The sequence below is a fragment of the Squalius cephalus genome (assembly GCF_949319135.1).
Source record: "Squalius cephalus genome assembly, chromosome: 6".
Lineage (NCBI taxonomy): Eukaryota > Metazoa > Chordata > Actinopteri > Cypriniformes > Leuciscidae > Squalius > Squalius cephalus.
This window is the reverse complement of record NC_137127.1, coordinates 994819-1009818: the sequence shown is the minus strand read 5'-3', so window position 1 is coordinate 1009818 and position 15000 is coordinate 994819. Positions and strand designations below refer to the sequence as shown.

The following is a 15000-nucleotide window of genomic DNA, read 5'->3' as shown; positions in this document are numbered from 1 at the left end:
CAGAGACTCAGACTCAGACACTCAGAGACTCAGACACTCAGAGACTCGGACACTCAGACTCAGACACTCAGACACTCAGAGACTCAGAGACTCAGAGACTCAGACACTCAGAGACTCAGAGACTCAGAGACTCAGAGACTCGGACACTCAGACTCAGACACTCAGAGACTCAGACTCAGACACTCAGAGACTCAGAGACTCAGACACTCAAGATTCAGACACTCAGACACTCAGAGACTCAGAGGCTCGGACACTCAGACTCAGACACTCAGAGACTCAGAGACTCAGACACTCAGAGACTCAGACACTCAGAGACTCAGAGACTCAGACTCAGACACTCAGAGACTCAGAGACTCAGACACTCAGACACTCAAGATTCAGACACTCAGACACTCAGAGACTCAGAGACTCGGACACTCAGACTCAGACACTCAGAGACTCAGACACTCAGAGACTCAGAGACTCAGAGACTCAGAGACTCAGAGACTCAGAGACTCAGAGACTCAGACTCAGAGACTCAGACACTCAGAGACTCAGACACACACACTCACACACACAGACACCTGGGCTCGTCCGGCGAGGTCTCCTGAGCGTTCCCATTAGTCTGCGCAGGGCTGTGGGCGGGGCTATTGTCTGGACTGACGTCTTCCTTTGAGCCGTTCTGCGCAGGAATCTCGAGGCTCGAGGCTTTAAGCCCCTCCCACTGCTGAGCCTCGTTCGGTTTAAGCCCCTCCCACTGATGCGCTTTAAGCCCCTCCCACTCATGCGCGGCGTTCTGGATCGCCAGTCGACGCCTTTCCTGCGACCAAAGAAACCATTAGATCCTTCAGTGATTCCTGTGTGAAACTACAGCTGCGGTTCTATGACGAATACTTCTTGTACAGTTTCAATGTCATTATTTTTTCATATGCTTTACAGTAAATGAGAATTCAGGATCTTAATGGACAAAATAATGTCAGTGATCAGTTTTACTGAGATTCACTTTTATGGAGTCAGATCTACTTGCTATAAAAAATTAAAAATGAAAGACATTTACAATCTAAAAAAACAATAACACTTAAAAACTAAACCTCTTAACATTAAAAATATAAACATACATTTTAAAATATATAAAAAATTGTAAAAATGTATAATTAAGAAAAAATGATAAAAATGAAAAATTACTCAATAAAATACAATTATAAAAATGTTTATTATATAAATAAATAAAAAGGTGAAATTAAAAATTATAATTAATTTTTAATAATTATAAAATAATTAATTAATATTAAGAATCTAAAAATTAAGAAAAATTAAGAATCTAAAAAAGATCAAGTATACTAACTAAAATTAAATTATAAAAATGTAAATGTAGAGTGAATAAATGTAAGTAAAACATTAAAAAAGGGAAAATGAAAATAAATAATGAATAAATTAAAAATAAAAAGAATATAATTAAAATCTAAAAATTACTTTACACTTACTACAGCAAATTAAATTATAAATATATAAACAAACTATGTAAAAGATTCAAGTCAAAATAAAACACTAATTAAATCATAAATAATAATATAATAAAAATGTCAAATGAATATAAAAGATTTTTAATAAAAATAAAAACAATCCAAATTAAACACTTACTAAAAATGAATTCATAAACATGTAAAATTAAATTTTATTTGCTGACCGGCATTGCCGTGATCATTAACTGACATCAGAGAACAGATCTGATGAGAATCGTTCATCTTGAGTGTCTCTGAACTGTTATATTCATAATTACGGCCTCGTGAGACTGAGATCAACAACATTCTGGAGAAAAGGGTTTCATGTTGCTTGACCTCCAGCTGCTCCTAGAGATCAAAGATTGAATCCTGGCACTGAATGTGTGTCACAGATGCTGAGAATCGCTGTCATCCAGAAGCATGTGATCACTGTGTGTCAGAACAAACTCCATGTGTGAATCTGTGTGAGCGACCTCTTAGAAAGAGTGTGTACAGGGAGAAAACACACTGCAAAAGTGATTCTCTCACTCAGTGTTTCTCTCGTTTTCTGAGAAATGAAGTGAGTTTGTGGTGAAAACAAGAACAAGTGTCTGTCGGTGGGGTCAGGAAGCTTGTTTTCCCTCTGAATTCAGTAGTTTGTTGTGTGTGTGTCGGGCTGAAGTGTGTGTCGGGCTGAAGTGTGTGTCGGGCTGAAGTGTGTGTTTGTACCTTGTGCGCAGCCAGTTTGTGACTCTCTTTCTTCTTTTCATCCTCCTTTCGTGCCGAAACACTCGCCGAGCGTCTCTCCTCCTCCTGCAGAACGCCAGCAAACCGTCAGGACGCAATTAACACACACACACACACACACACACACACACACACACACACACACACACACACACACACACACACACACACACACACACACACACCTCCAAAACTGCAGCAATGATAATCCTCTGTGATCCACACACACATGTGTGTGTGTGTGTGTGTGTGTGTGTGTGTGTGTGTGTGTGTGTGTGTGTGTGTGTGTGTGTGTGTGTGTGTGTGGATCACAGAGGATTATTTTCAGATGATGTGCCGGCCCAGCTGTTTTCTTCCCAGCATGCATTGCTGCAGTTTTGGAGATCAGGGGTTTCAAACATGATCTACACATCAAACACTTCAAAGGCATCTATCGTTTATAAACACAATTAATACACTGAAAAATTAATATTATAAATCTATTAAATTACATAATTATAAGTTATATCTACTCACTATAGGAATGTAACGTTAAATATATGATTTATTTACATTAATTGACAAGCTTATTTATTTTAATTTTATGTAATCTATATATGAACAACTACCTCATTTTTATTTTAATCCCATTTATTATTAACTAATCTAGTTTATTCTCTTTTACATAAAATAAATAAATTATAGAAATTATACAGCTCTAATATAACTCCACAACAGCTAAAACTAATCATAATCACAAATCCTAGAAAATATCAAAACGTAAGCCCCCGCTATCATAACATCATGTTCTTTTACATTTAAAGAATGAAACGGCATCACAACAGAAACATTCTCCATTACACTCATCGTCAGAACCCATCAAACAGCTCGTCCCTGTTTTTAATTAGTTTAGGCCTTTAGTTTGCATCACATCTGTGACACACTTGATCAGAACAGGGTTAAACGGGTCGTGATCGGCAGAACAGGGTTAAACGGGTCGTGATCGGCAGAACAGGGTTAAACGGGTCGTGATCGGCAGAACAGGGTTAAACGGGTCGTGATTGACCCAGACTCACTGTGACACGCTTCATGTCGAGCAGCTGAAGGTGTGGCGAGCAGCAGCGGAGGAGTGTGTGTCTGTAGCATGACTCCAGCGCCACGGGATTCCCATCGACGCTCAGCTCACTCAGAGAGCGGCAGTCCCACAGACAGGCCAGCGCATCCAAACTACACACACACACACACACACACACACACACACACACACGACACTGGCGTCAACATCACACGGCATTCTGCAATAGTTCTGATTTCAAACAGGAAGAGAGCATCGTTAACTGTCGTGTTGCTTCCCTTTGCGTGGAAGCCCATTTTTACCATGGAATTAAACAAGAACATCGCTAATTTTTAATCACAAAAACATTCCGTGACCCAGCAGATGCTTTCATCCATGAAACAGTTGCCCCTTAGAACAGATATAAACTGAGTGAAGAAAAATAAACAGATATAAAAAGTGAAGAATTGCGAGATATAAACTCAGAATTGCAAGATATAAAGTCAGAATTGCGAGATATAAAGTCAGAATTGCGAGATATAAAGTCAGAATTGTGTGATATAAAGTCAGAATTGCGAGTTATATAAAGTCAGAATTGCGAGATATAAAGTCAGAATTGCGAGTTATATAAAGTCAGAATTGCGAGATATAAAGTCAGAATTGCGAGATATAAACTCAGAATTGCGAGAGATAAAGTCAGAATTGCGAGAAAGTTAGAATTGAAAGAAATAAAGTCAGAATTGCGAGATATAAAGTCAGAATTGCGAGAGATAAACTCAGAATTGCGAGAAAGTCAGAATTACGAGATATAAACTCAGAATTGCGAGAGATAAAGTCAGAATTGCGAGATATAAAGTCAGAATTGCGAGATATAAACTCAGAATTGTGAGATATAAAGTCAGAATTGTGAGATATAAAGTCAGAATTGAGATATAAAGTCAGAATTGCGAGAAATAAAGTCAGAATTGCGAGATATAAAGTCAGAATTGCGAGAGATAAACTCAGAATTGCGAGATATAAAGTCAGAATTGCGAGAAAGTTAGAATTGAAAGAAATAAAGTCAGAATTGCGAGATATAAAGTCAGAATTGCGAGAAAGTTAGAATTGAAAGAAATAAAGTCAGAATTGCGAGATATAAAGTCAGAATTGCGAGAGATAAACTCAGAATTGCGAGAAAGTCAGAATTGAAAGAAATAAAGTCAGAATTATGAGATATAAAGTCAGAATTGCGAGAAAGTCAGAATTGCGAGTTATATAAAGTCAGAATTGCGAGTTATATAAAGTCAGAATTGCGAGTTATATAAAGTCAGAATTGCGAGATATAAAGTCAGAATTGCGAGAAACTCAGAATTGCGAGATATAAATCAAGCGTAGCGTCAGTTCTGGCGGTCACGTTAGTCAAGCTCTCATCAGTGAGTCTCAGCTGATCCTCGACCTGTGGGAACACGACTCCATCACTGTATTCATATATAATCTCGTCAGTATATCAGCAGCTGTCGCGTTTCTCAGGAGCGGATGACCCTCCTCCCCCCCAGCTCCTCCTGTCCTGTCAGGGTTTGGCCTTCTGATCCCCCCGAGTCAGACTAAACTTCTCAAATTACGTTGTACATTAAAATCTTGAATTAATGATATCTGCAATACAATCATGTTGGTTCTGTTCTGTTTACCCTAAGGGGGGTTATTGCTGCTCTTATCCATGCTAGGCTGTTCTTGCCCAGAACAGAACCAATACACCAATCCAAACTAAATGCGAATGGTCAATCGTGTTTGACGATAGTGGTTCTGACAGACACTCAGAATTGCAAGATATGAACCGCCCACAGACCCTCACACACACACACACACGCAGGGCTCTGGATGCAGCAGTATGACACAGCAGTAATGAGGAAAAACACGCCGTAATGCTCGTTCCGTCACACTGCATCAACACCATACATGCGCTCACGCCCTTAGCAACCGCTCAACTCCCACCATGACAACACATAAAAAACTAATTACTGAACCATGTTCCCATGGTTACAGACACACTGGATGACAGTCTAAATGCTTCCGCCCGTGTGTGTGTGTGTGTGTGTGTGTGTGTGTGTGTGCTGCAGGACGAGGGCACGACACATCCTCAGACAGGACGGGGTTAGACACACTAATGCTAATCTTACCTGCTGATGCTGTTAGCGCTGAGAAACAGACGCTGCAGACGAGGAAGATGCTGCACATCCGTCTACAGACAAACAGAGAGAGAGAGAAGTGATGCAGCATCCCTCAGTCACCGGCACACACACACACACACACACCGCTGCGGCGGAACACTGATGGGAGGGGCAGCGGAAGAGAAGGACGACTGCGGGGGAGGGGAGTGTGTGTGTGTGTAGAGAGATGCTCAAATTCAGCACACACACACACACACACACACACTGGAAGTGATTGACAGCAAAAACAGTCATTGTGTTCAGCGGGAGGCTTTTCAAACTAAATTAATTTGTGGTTGCTAGGGTGTGGAGAATGGTTGCTAAGATGCTTTTAAGTGGTTGCTGAAAAGCTAATAATTAATTATGTCCAAACAATGAAAAATGTAAAAAAATTATTTTAAAATGAAACCCGTACTGAAATAAACTGAACCATGAAAATGTAAAAGCAGAAAAAAAATATTTAGCAAATTATTGATTTATTTAGCTACATGTCATAATCTGACAACCACACCCACTGGGGGGGGGGGGGGGGGGGCACCGTCTCCAGTGACTCTGTATTGTGTCTCCGTGAACATGTCCTGCTCTCCAGCTGATGCACGACTCCACCAATCACAGACAGAAGATCGTCATCAATCACAGACACCCTAGCAACCACCAACAATAACCTAGCAACCATATATCAAAGTGCAAAAACCGCTGAGAATACAGTAGTTGCAACACCGTTGGACAGTTGTTGGAGATCATCAGCTATTTGTGTAGTTTTATAAATGACTGAGATTACAAGTTTTAATATTTCAATCATTTAACATCACATTCATGTGTCTTACGGTTCTCTGATGTCGGCGTGGTGAACGAATTAAATACAGTATTTCATCTGTTTAAGTGCAGTAATGTTGAATTTTTGTATTTAAATGTGATTTATTTATGATTGACGTATTAAACTCACCACGTGTGCGATGGCGTTGTGTCGCAGGTTCAGTTCGCTCAGGCTCCTCAAGCCCCGCAGGTTCTCCACGCGAGCGATGCGGTTCCCCGACAGATTCAGCACACGAAGCTTTGACAAACCACACACGTTTTCAATCTGAGAGATCTGAGGAGAGACAGAGGAACTGAAGTCACGCAGGACTCAGTGTTTGACAGTCGCACCATTACACTTTGCATGAAACAAAATGTTGAAGGATCAGGAACAACAGCTGGAGTTAAACTGCAGATTGACTGAATTACATCAGTTAGACCATGTTTTACCAGACAGACTTCAATCCTTCAGACATTAATGATGTTTACATTTAAGAGAGAGAATATTATATTAATAAATGACTTGTTACTGTCTCTTTAAAACAACCCTCATCTCAATACAGCGACTGCACATGTTCTGTAATGAACACTACTGTTCAAAGGTCAAATTTATAAAAAGAAGAAATTAATACTTTTATTCAGCAAGAACGCATTTAATTGATCAAAAGTGACAGTAAAGACATTTATAATGTTAAAAGATTCAAAGAATCCTGAAAAATACAAATCTGAAGTTTTCAACACTGATAATAATCATAAATGTTTCTTGAGCATCAAATCATCATATTAGAGTGATTTCTGAAGGATCATGTGACACTGAAGACTGGAGTAATGATGCTGAACATTCAGCTTTGATCACAGGAATAAATTACACTTTACTGTATATTCACATAGAGAACAGATGATTTACACTGGAATAATATTTCACAATTATTGTATTTTTGATCACATAAATGCAGCCTTGGAGAGCAGAAGAGACTTCTTACCAACCCCAAACTTTTGAACAGTAGTGTATATATAAAAAGTATCATAAAAACAATCATGATTAGGTCTCATATTTTAGTGGAAATATAGAAGTTAAACAGGATAAACTGAAATTCACAGCGGTTCAACACAACTTGTGTTCATGAATTTAAAGGCTCGTTGAATGTAAACGCCATATTGAGACTGCATGTTACTGTACAAACAGCCATAAGAACTAGTAGTGCAACCAAATTAAATAAATAAAATACAAAATTCTCTCACAATTACTTTTTTCCCCTTGGAAAGCATTTTTTTTTTCTTTTCTGCTACAGAATGCCAAAATATAAACGGTAGTTGCAACATTTTATCTCACAATTTTGACGTTTCCCCTTAGAATTTACATCTTGCAGTTCTGTTGTTGTTTTTTCCGCCACATAATCGTCACTTTCATTGAGTTATTTACTAACTAGATAGCAGTAACTACGCCTCTAGTGTGGACTTCATCAGTGTCAGACTTTAAATGAGCGTGTTTGATGCATCAACATCACACTGACATGAGCCTGTAAATGAAAACACAAGAAACCAGTGACAGAGTTTGTACGGTTTGTGCGGAGGTTTCAGTGAAATAAAACACACACTTTGAGCCATTAAAGGTTGTTCTCTAAAAGCAGCGAGGCGCTGAATCCCACATGCATGTCCAACAGCTCAACATACACAACCAAACTAGCACTTAACGAGATTAAAATAGACTGACGTGGGAAATAATTAAAAGACTGATGCTGATCCACCTTAAAACCCCTGGACCTCATGTATTACTCACAGCAGTGAGGGGGCGGAGCTACTTATGCACAGCGTGATCAAACCACTAATCAACCAATCAGCATCCGCCTCCACTATCACAACGCAAACAGAACAATGACAAGGTTTAAAATCAGCAGAAACTGAGAGAAGAACAGAGTACAGGACTGCAGTTTATTAATGAGGTGTGATGCTTTGATGTCAACATGGATTTAGAAATAGATGCTGACTTTAATGTGATAGTAGAAAATTGTTACTTTGAAAAGTAATGCATTACAATATTGCGTTACTCCCTTTAAAAGTAACTAATTGCGTTACGTTACTTTTTTTACACCTGGGCTGAGCTTGTTTTTTTATAAAAAAAAGGGTATATTTTTGGGCAAATGTAAAGACCCTTTCACACCAAAAGTGAAATAATAATCCTCAGGCTGAAGGAAATACAGATTCATGCGTGTATAGTAAAGTAGAGTACAGTATTGTACAGTAGAGTACAGTATTGTACAATAGAGTAGAGTACAGTAGAGTAGAGTACAGTATTGTACAGTAGAGTAGTGTACAGTAGAGGTAGAGTACAGTAGAGGTAGAGTACAGTAGAGTACAGTAGAGTAGAGTACAGTATTGTACAGTAGAGTAGTGTACAGTAGAGGTAGAGTACAGTAGAGTACAGTAGAGGTAGAGTACAGTAGAGTACAGTAGAGTAGAGTACAGTATTGTACAGTAGAGTACAGTATTGTACAATAGAGTAGAGTACAGTAGAGTAGAGTACAGTATTGTACAGTAGAGTAGTGTACAGTAGAGGTAGAGTACAGTAGAGGTAGAGTACAGTAGAGTACAGTAGAGTAGAGTACAGTATTGTACAGTAGAGTAGTGTACAGTAGAGGTAGAGTACAGTAGAGTACAGTAGAGGTAGAGTACAGTAGAGTACAGTAGAGTAGAGTACAGTATTGTACAGTGGAGTAGTGTACAGTAGAGGTAGAGTACAGTAGAGGTAGAGTACAGTAGAGTACAGTAGAGTACAGTAGAATACAGTAGAGTACAGTAGAGGTAGTGTACAGTGGAGGTAGAGTACAGTAGAGTACAGTAGAGGTAGAGTACAGTAGAGGTAGAGTACAGTAGAGTACAGTAGAGTAGAGTACAGTATTGTACAGTAGAGTAGTGTACAGTAGAGGTAGAGTACAGTAGAGTACAGTAGAGTAGAGTACGGTATTGTACAGTAGAGTAGTGTACAGTAGAGGTAGAGTACAGCAGGTTACAGTAGAGGTAGAGTGCAGTAGAGTACAGTAGAGGTAGAGTACAGTAGAGTACAGTAGAGGTAGTGTACAGTAGAGGTAGAGTACAGTAGAGGTAGAGGTACAGTAGAGTACAGTAGAGGCAGAGTACAGTAGAGGTAGAGTACAGTAGAGGTAGAGTACAGTAGTGTACAGTAGAGGTAGAGTACAGTAGAGTACAGTAGAGGTAGAGTACAGTAGAGTACAGTAGAGGTAGTGTACAGTAGAGGTAGAGTACAGTAGAGGTAGAGGTACAGTAGAGTACAGTAGAGGTAGAGTACAGTAGAGGTAGAGTACAGTAGTGTACAGTAGAGTACAGTAAAGTACAGTAGTGTAGTGTACAGTAAAGGTAGAGTACAGTAGAGGTAGTGTACAGTAGAGTACAGTAGAGGTAGAGTACAGTAGAGGTAGAGTACAGTAGAGGTAGAGGTACAGTAGAGTACAGTAGAGGTAGAGTACAGTAGAGGTAGTGTACAGTAGAGTACAGTAGAGTACAGTGGAGTACAGTAGAGGTAGAGTACAGTAGAGTACAGTAGAGTACAGTAGAGGTAGAGTACAGTAGAGTACAGTAGAGTACAGTAGAGTACAGTAGAGGTAGAGTACAGTATAGGTAGAGGTACAGTAGAGTACAGTAGAGGTAGAGTACAGTAGAGGTAGAGGTACAGTAGAGGTAGAGTACAGTAGAGGTAGAGGTACAGTAGAGTACAGTAGAGGTAGAGTACAGTAGAGGTAGAGTACAGTAGAGGTAGAGTACAGTAGAGGTAGAGGTACAGTAGAGTACAGTAGAGGTAGAGTACAGTAGAGGTAGAGTACAGTAGAGGTAGAGGTACAGTAGAGTACAGTAGAGGTAGAGTACAGTAGAGGTAGAGTACAGTAGTGTACAGTAGAGTACAGTAGAGGTAGTGTACAGTAGAGGTAGAGTACAGTAGAGGTAGAGTACAGTAGAGGTAGAGGTACAGTAGAGTACAGTAGAGGTAGAGTACAGTAGAGGTAGAGTACAGTAGTGTACAGTAGAGTACAGTAAAGTACAGTAGTGTAGTGTACAGTAAAGGTAGAGTACAGTAGAGGTAGTGTACAGTAGAGTACAGTAGAGTACAGTAGAGTACAGTAGAGGTAGAGTACAGTAGAGGTAGTGTACAGTAGAGTACAGTAGAGGTAGTGTACAGTAGAGTACAGTAGGGGCACACACACTCTCACACACACACACACACACACACACACACACACACACACACACACACACACACACACGCCTCTGCACTTGGATTTCTCTCAACATGAGGACAGGAGAGCTGTCAGTCAATAAATGGGAAACAAAGCAACTTGTGTTACTTATTTGAAAAAGTAACTCAGATATTTTGTTGTACATTTTTAGAGCAATGCATTACTTTACTAGTTACTTGAAAGTAATCTGATTACGTAACTCAAGTTACTTGTAATGAGTTCCACACAACACTGCTTAAGACACTAGGCAGCAGCTCTCAGTGTCTAATAAAAATATAATCATATTCGATATCTGAATCTGTACCTGATTACTGTGCAAGTCCAGGACATCGAGTTTGGTGAGGCCGTCCAGACCACAGATCCTCTGGATTCTAGGACAGACGTTCAGGAGTTATCAGTGACTGATGTTCCAGAAACACAGAAAACACAGGAGGAAAAGCCTCTGAAGTCGTTAATCCTCAGACAGAGTATCTTCCGCTCATTTTCCACCCCAAAATCATCTAATGCAGGAATGAAGTCTATTAAAGAAAATTGCTGCATAGTTTTTATGATACAGAACAGAATTAATGCTCCTCAAAATGGCCCTGATCTGTCTGATATTTGGGAATATGACCATAGATAACAAAAATATGTTTTAAGAACGCTTTTCTAACGTTCCCATTAAGTTCTGAAAATGTTATTTCTGAATGTTCTAAATGTTCAGTTTTTTAACTGTTGTACAATGTATCATTCTTCAAACATGATGGGAATGTTACTTTTGAATGTCTTCTGAACATACAAGAAGCAACATTTAAAAACGCTCCATTAACGATCTATGAATAATGTTTTTGTGCTAACGTTTTGCGAACATTATATTAACGTTACTGGAAGAACGTTTGTTCAGAACTGTTAGCTGAGATCTAGATACTTCCACACATCAGTAAAACACACGAGCTTTAGTTCTGATATCAAACACTGACAGTTTAATTGGAGTTCTGTTGGTTTTAAGAGCATTCCTGTTAGATTACACACTATACACAAGGAGAAAGAGTGTGTGTTTGCGACCCGGTAGCACACACACACACATACACACACACACACACACACACACACACACACACACACACACACACGCACACACCTGTTCTTCCCGAGCAGCAGCACACGCAGAGAGCTGAGGGCGGAGACCCCACACATGTCAATCACGCGGTTGTCATGGAGATCGAGGAGCACGAGGTGCCGCAGGTGAAGCAGGTCCTGCAGGTGCGAGACGAGGTTGTGCTGCAGGTTCAGGAGACGCAGCTTCACACACACCTGCAGATCCAGATCCGGGACTGCCGTCAGGCCGCGCCTGAGAGAGAGAGAGAGAGAGAGAGAGAGAGAGAGGGAGGGAGAGAGAGAGAGGGAGAGAGAGAGAGAGAGGGAGAGAGAGAGAGAGGGAGAGAGAGAGAGAGGGAGAGAGAGAGAGGGAGAGAGAGAGAGAGAGAGAGAGAGAGAGAGAGAGAGAGAGAGAGAGAGAGAGAGAGAGAGAGACATGTCAGCAAATTAAATTGACATATGATAAAAAATCCAAAACCTTTTCAAGCATAATCTTAATGAATAAGTCCTTAAGTGAAATAACTTCATAAAGAGCATTGTACTCGTGTTAAACAGGACAGTCCAGCAGAAGTGTTTAACAGAGAGGGGGATCTCTCCACACACCTTTACACAGACCAGCCTGAGTCACACTCGAGTTATAAGAGTGATTAAAAGTCTGTTTGAAATTGGCTTCTGTCTTGCTTAGTTGGGGACATTTAATATTCAACAATATTATTGATCTGCCTTACTTAAGCTGGACGATGACGCCATTGTCTTCTAGAAACAAACTTTAGTGTGGTATTTCCATGTTATCACTGTGAAGCTGCTTTGATACACTCTGTATTGTAAAAAGCGCTGTATAAATAAAGGAGACTTGACTTGATCATCACAGATTACAATCGACAATTTAATAATCATCACATAATTTCACTGCATCTGGAAAATAGCTTTTTAATCTTGAGAAAGACTCTCCTGCCCCCTGCTGGTGTGGTCTCACACACACACACACACACACACACACACACACACAAGCTTAAACATATTCCTTTAGGCTTCCAAACTCATTTTACAATTTAAAGAAGAAACGGTAACACTTTACAATAAGGTTCATTAGTTAACATTAATGTATTAACTAACATGAACTAACCATGAGCAATATATGTGTTGCTGTATTTATTAATCTTTGTTAATGTTAGTTAATAAAAATACAGATATTCATTGTTTGTTCATGTTAGTTCACAGTGCATTAACTAATGTTAACAAATACAACCTTTGATTTTAATAACGTATTAGTAAATATGTTGTGTGTGTGTGTGTGTGTGTGTGTGTGTGTGTGTGAGGGACATCAGTGAATGAGATACCGGTCCAGATCCAGTCTCTCCGGGCAGGAAGTGATGTCATCTCTGAAGCCGATGGCAGACAGGAAGCTCGGGGTCAGACTTCCTGTTTCGCATTCAGAGGAGACGTGCATGTTCATCAGTTCATGCATGAGGATTTTTCTGGGAATCAAACTCATGAAATAATATATTATCATCTCTGTGATAGTAAAATATCGTCAATCATTTTATCCCTTAAACTCGTCTTTGATCACCAAAATTACACATTTAAATGTTTTTTCCTTTAAAAAAAGATGTCATGCCTTAAAATATCTTGAATGTAACTCGACACCCTTGCCTCATTTAGTATGTGCGGTTCTATGAATATGCAAATGAGCCCCGCCTCCACTCACTCACTCAGCTCAGAGATCCACTGGTTGACGATCACACATTGATCTGATTGGTTACAAGGTAGTTTGTGACGTCAGAAACATCATAGTGTTTCTGAAGAGCGTTTCTGAAGCCCAAAGTGGGCGGAGCCGGCCGTCGCCATCTTGGCTGCGTCACTCCCGGATAAACGGAAATGTGCAGCGAGGCGGATTAGCTGAGGTGACGTGACGCTAACGCTAGCAGACAAACGGCTAGCAGTGACATCAGCGGCAATCCACCTGTCACTCAAGTGGCCACGCCCTTAATTATGCAGAACTTTAAGGCTTAATATAATTTAAATGAATGAGTTTTTTAAAAATTCACCCTCCTCACAGTCGTCATGAAGGGCAACATTAGCTTTATAGACCAAAACCACTTTTAGCACCAGACTGTAAACATGTGTTTTTCTGCTGTAAAGTTGGGCATTTTAACACAGGGGTTTATGGGTAATGACCCTCTTCTGCAGCCGGCCTCTAGTGGCCAGTGGATGAACTGCAGTTTAACTCACTCAGTGTTGGACGAGAGAGAGAGAGAGAGAGAGAGAGAGAGAGAGAGGGTTGCTCTTGGTCTCACCGTGTGTGTGAGTGAGCGCTGCTTTACTCTTCGCAGACGTGGTTCGATGTGGTTTCACCCTGTACGCCTGCGGCCCCAGATCCGCCACCATACCGACAGGAAGTGCCACAGGAAGTGAGAAAACGCATCGCTGCGCACCAGCAAACACACTCTCAGCGGCCGGTGCAGGAGCGCGCAGGTGCCGGACCGACAGACGCCCGTCTGAGGACACAAGAAGTCTTTCAGTGTGTGTAGTGTTGCTGTTTGAGCATGCTCCAGTTATTCTCTATATCAGTGTCAGCGTTTCCATTACATTTCTTCCGGCACGTCACAATATTCCTCATTTAAATAATTAATGCGCAGAATAAAGGGGCGGGGCCTGGTTGAGTTAGTTAGTAGTGTGTTAAACTTGCGGTTATGGAAAGGGGCGGGACATTTCCCAAACACACTCGAAGCACTCGACCAATCACAACACACTACTCCAGCCGACCAATCAGAGGACAGTGTGCTTTTCAGGAGGAGGGGCTTCATAGAGACAGGAAGTGAACAGAGCGTTACTGACAGACTGGGAAGAGAGGAGCCGCAACAATGGAGAATATGAGGAGAATAATCAACATTACAGCAGGAAAACCTGCACAAAAACAACATCAAGGTCTTCTTTAAGCAATAAAAGATGTAAAGTGAAACAATCACAGCCATATTGTTCCAGGGTGATATTTCGCAGAGTTCTGTACCGGTTCTGGACGGGTTTGGTTTCATGGAGTCCACGTTCAAAGCTTTCTTCAGTTCATTGGATAACCTCAGATCAAGCTGGCAAAAGAATAAAGTGACATATTAAAGTTATTCTCATTTAGCATGAATATAGTTCATGAATAAAAGCGGTTGATAACAACCATATTGATTACAATTTTTTAAAAGCCTATGGATAAAAAAATGCTCTGTTTGAAATATCATCATTAATTCAGTAATATTGTTGATTTAACTGGACAAACCCTTTCAGATGAGAACAGAACTGAACTGAATAATGACTTTACAGCTGAATTTGAATGTATTTGAATAAACATTATTTTCCTGTTTATTAGCGTGAAGATGACTTGAAGTGTGTATCGTCTAAAGCTATAAATAATCCATAAATAAAACGTTTGCTCCATTGACCCTCAGAAACCATGTAAAAGA

At 40.2% G+C, this 15000-nt stretch overlaps 1 protein-coding gene across 2 annotated transcripts in view; it reads right to left on the bottom strand.

Annotated features, from left to right (window-relative positions):
- Positions 1–15000, bottom strand: part of LOC307160034 (leucine-rich repeat-containing protein 49-like) — a 29594-nt gene that overhangs the window by 10407 nt on the left and 4187 nt on the right. The window contains exons 3-12 of one of the 2 annotated variants that reach the window (XM_079873835.1): positions 14559–14634; positions 13846–14046; positions 12889–12970; positions 11592–11801; positions 10776–10842; positions 6373–6516; positions 5397–5458; positions 3263–3413; positions 2190–2273; positions 552–799 (exon numbers count right to left, since the gene is read on the bottom strand). In XM_079873835.1, the coding sequence (XP_079729961.1) occupies positions 552–799; positions 2190–2273; positions 3263–3413; positions 5397–5458; positions 6373–6516; positions 10776–10842; positions 11592–11801; positions 12889–12970; positions 13846–14046; positions 14559–14634 (1325 nt within the window). The remainder of the gene's footprint in view (positions 1–551; positions 800–2189; positions 2274–3262; positions 3414–5396; positions 5459–6372; positions 6517–10775; positions 10843–11591; positions 11802–12888; positions 12971–13845; positions 14047–14558; positions 14635–15000) is intronic. The other variant, XM_079873836.1, reaches the window with a different exon arrangement.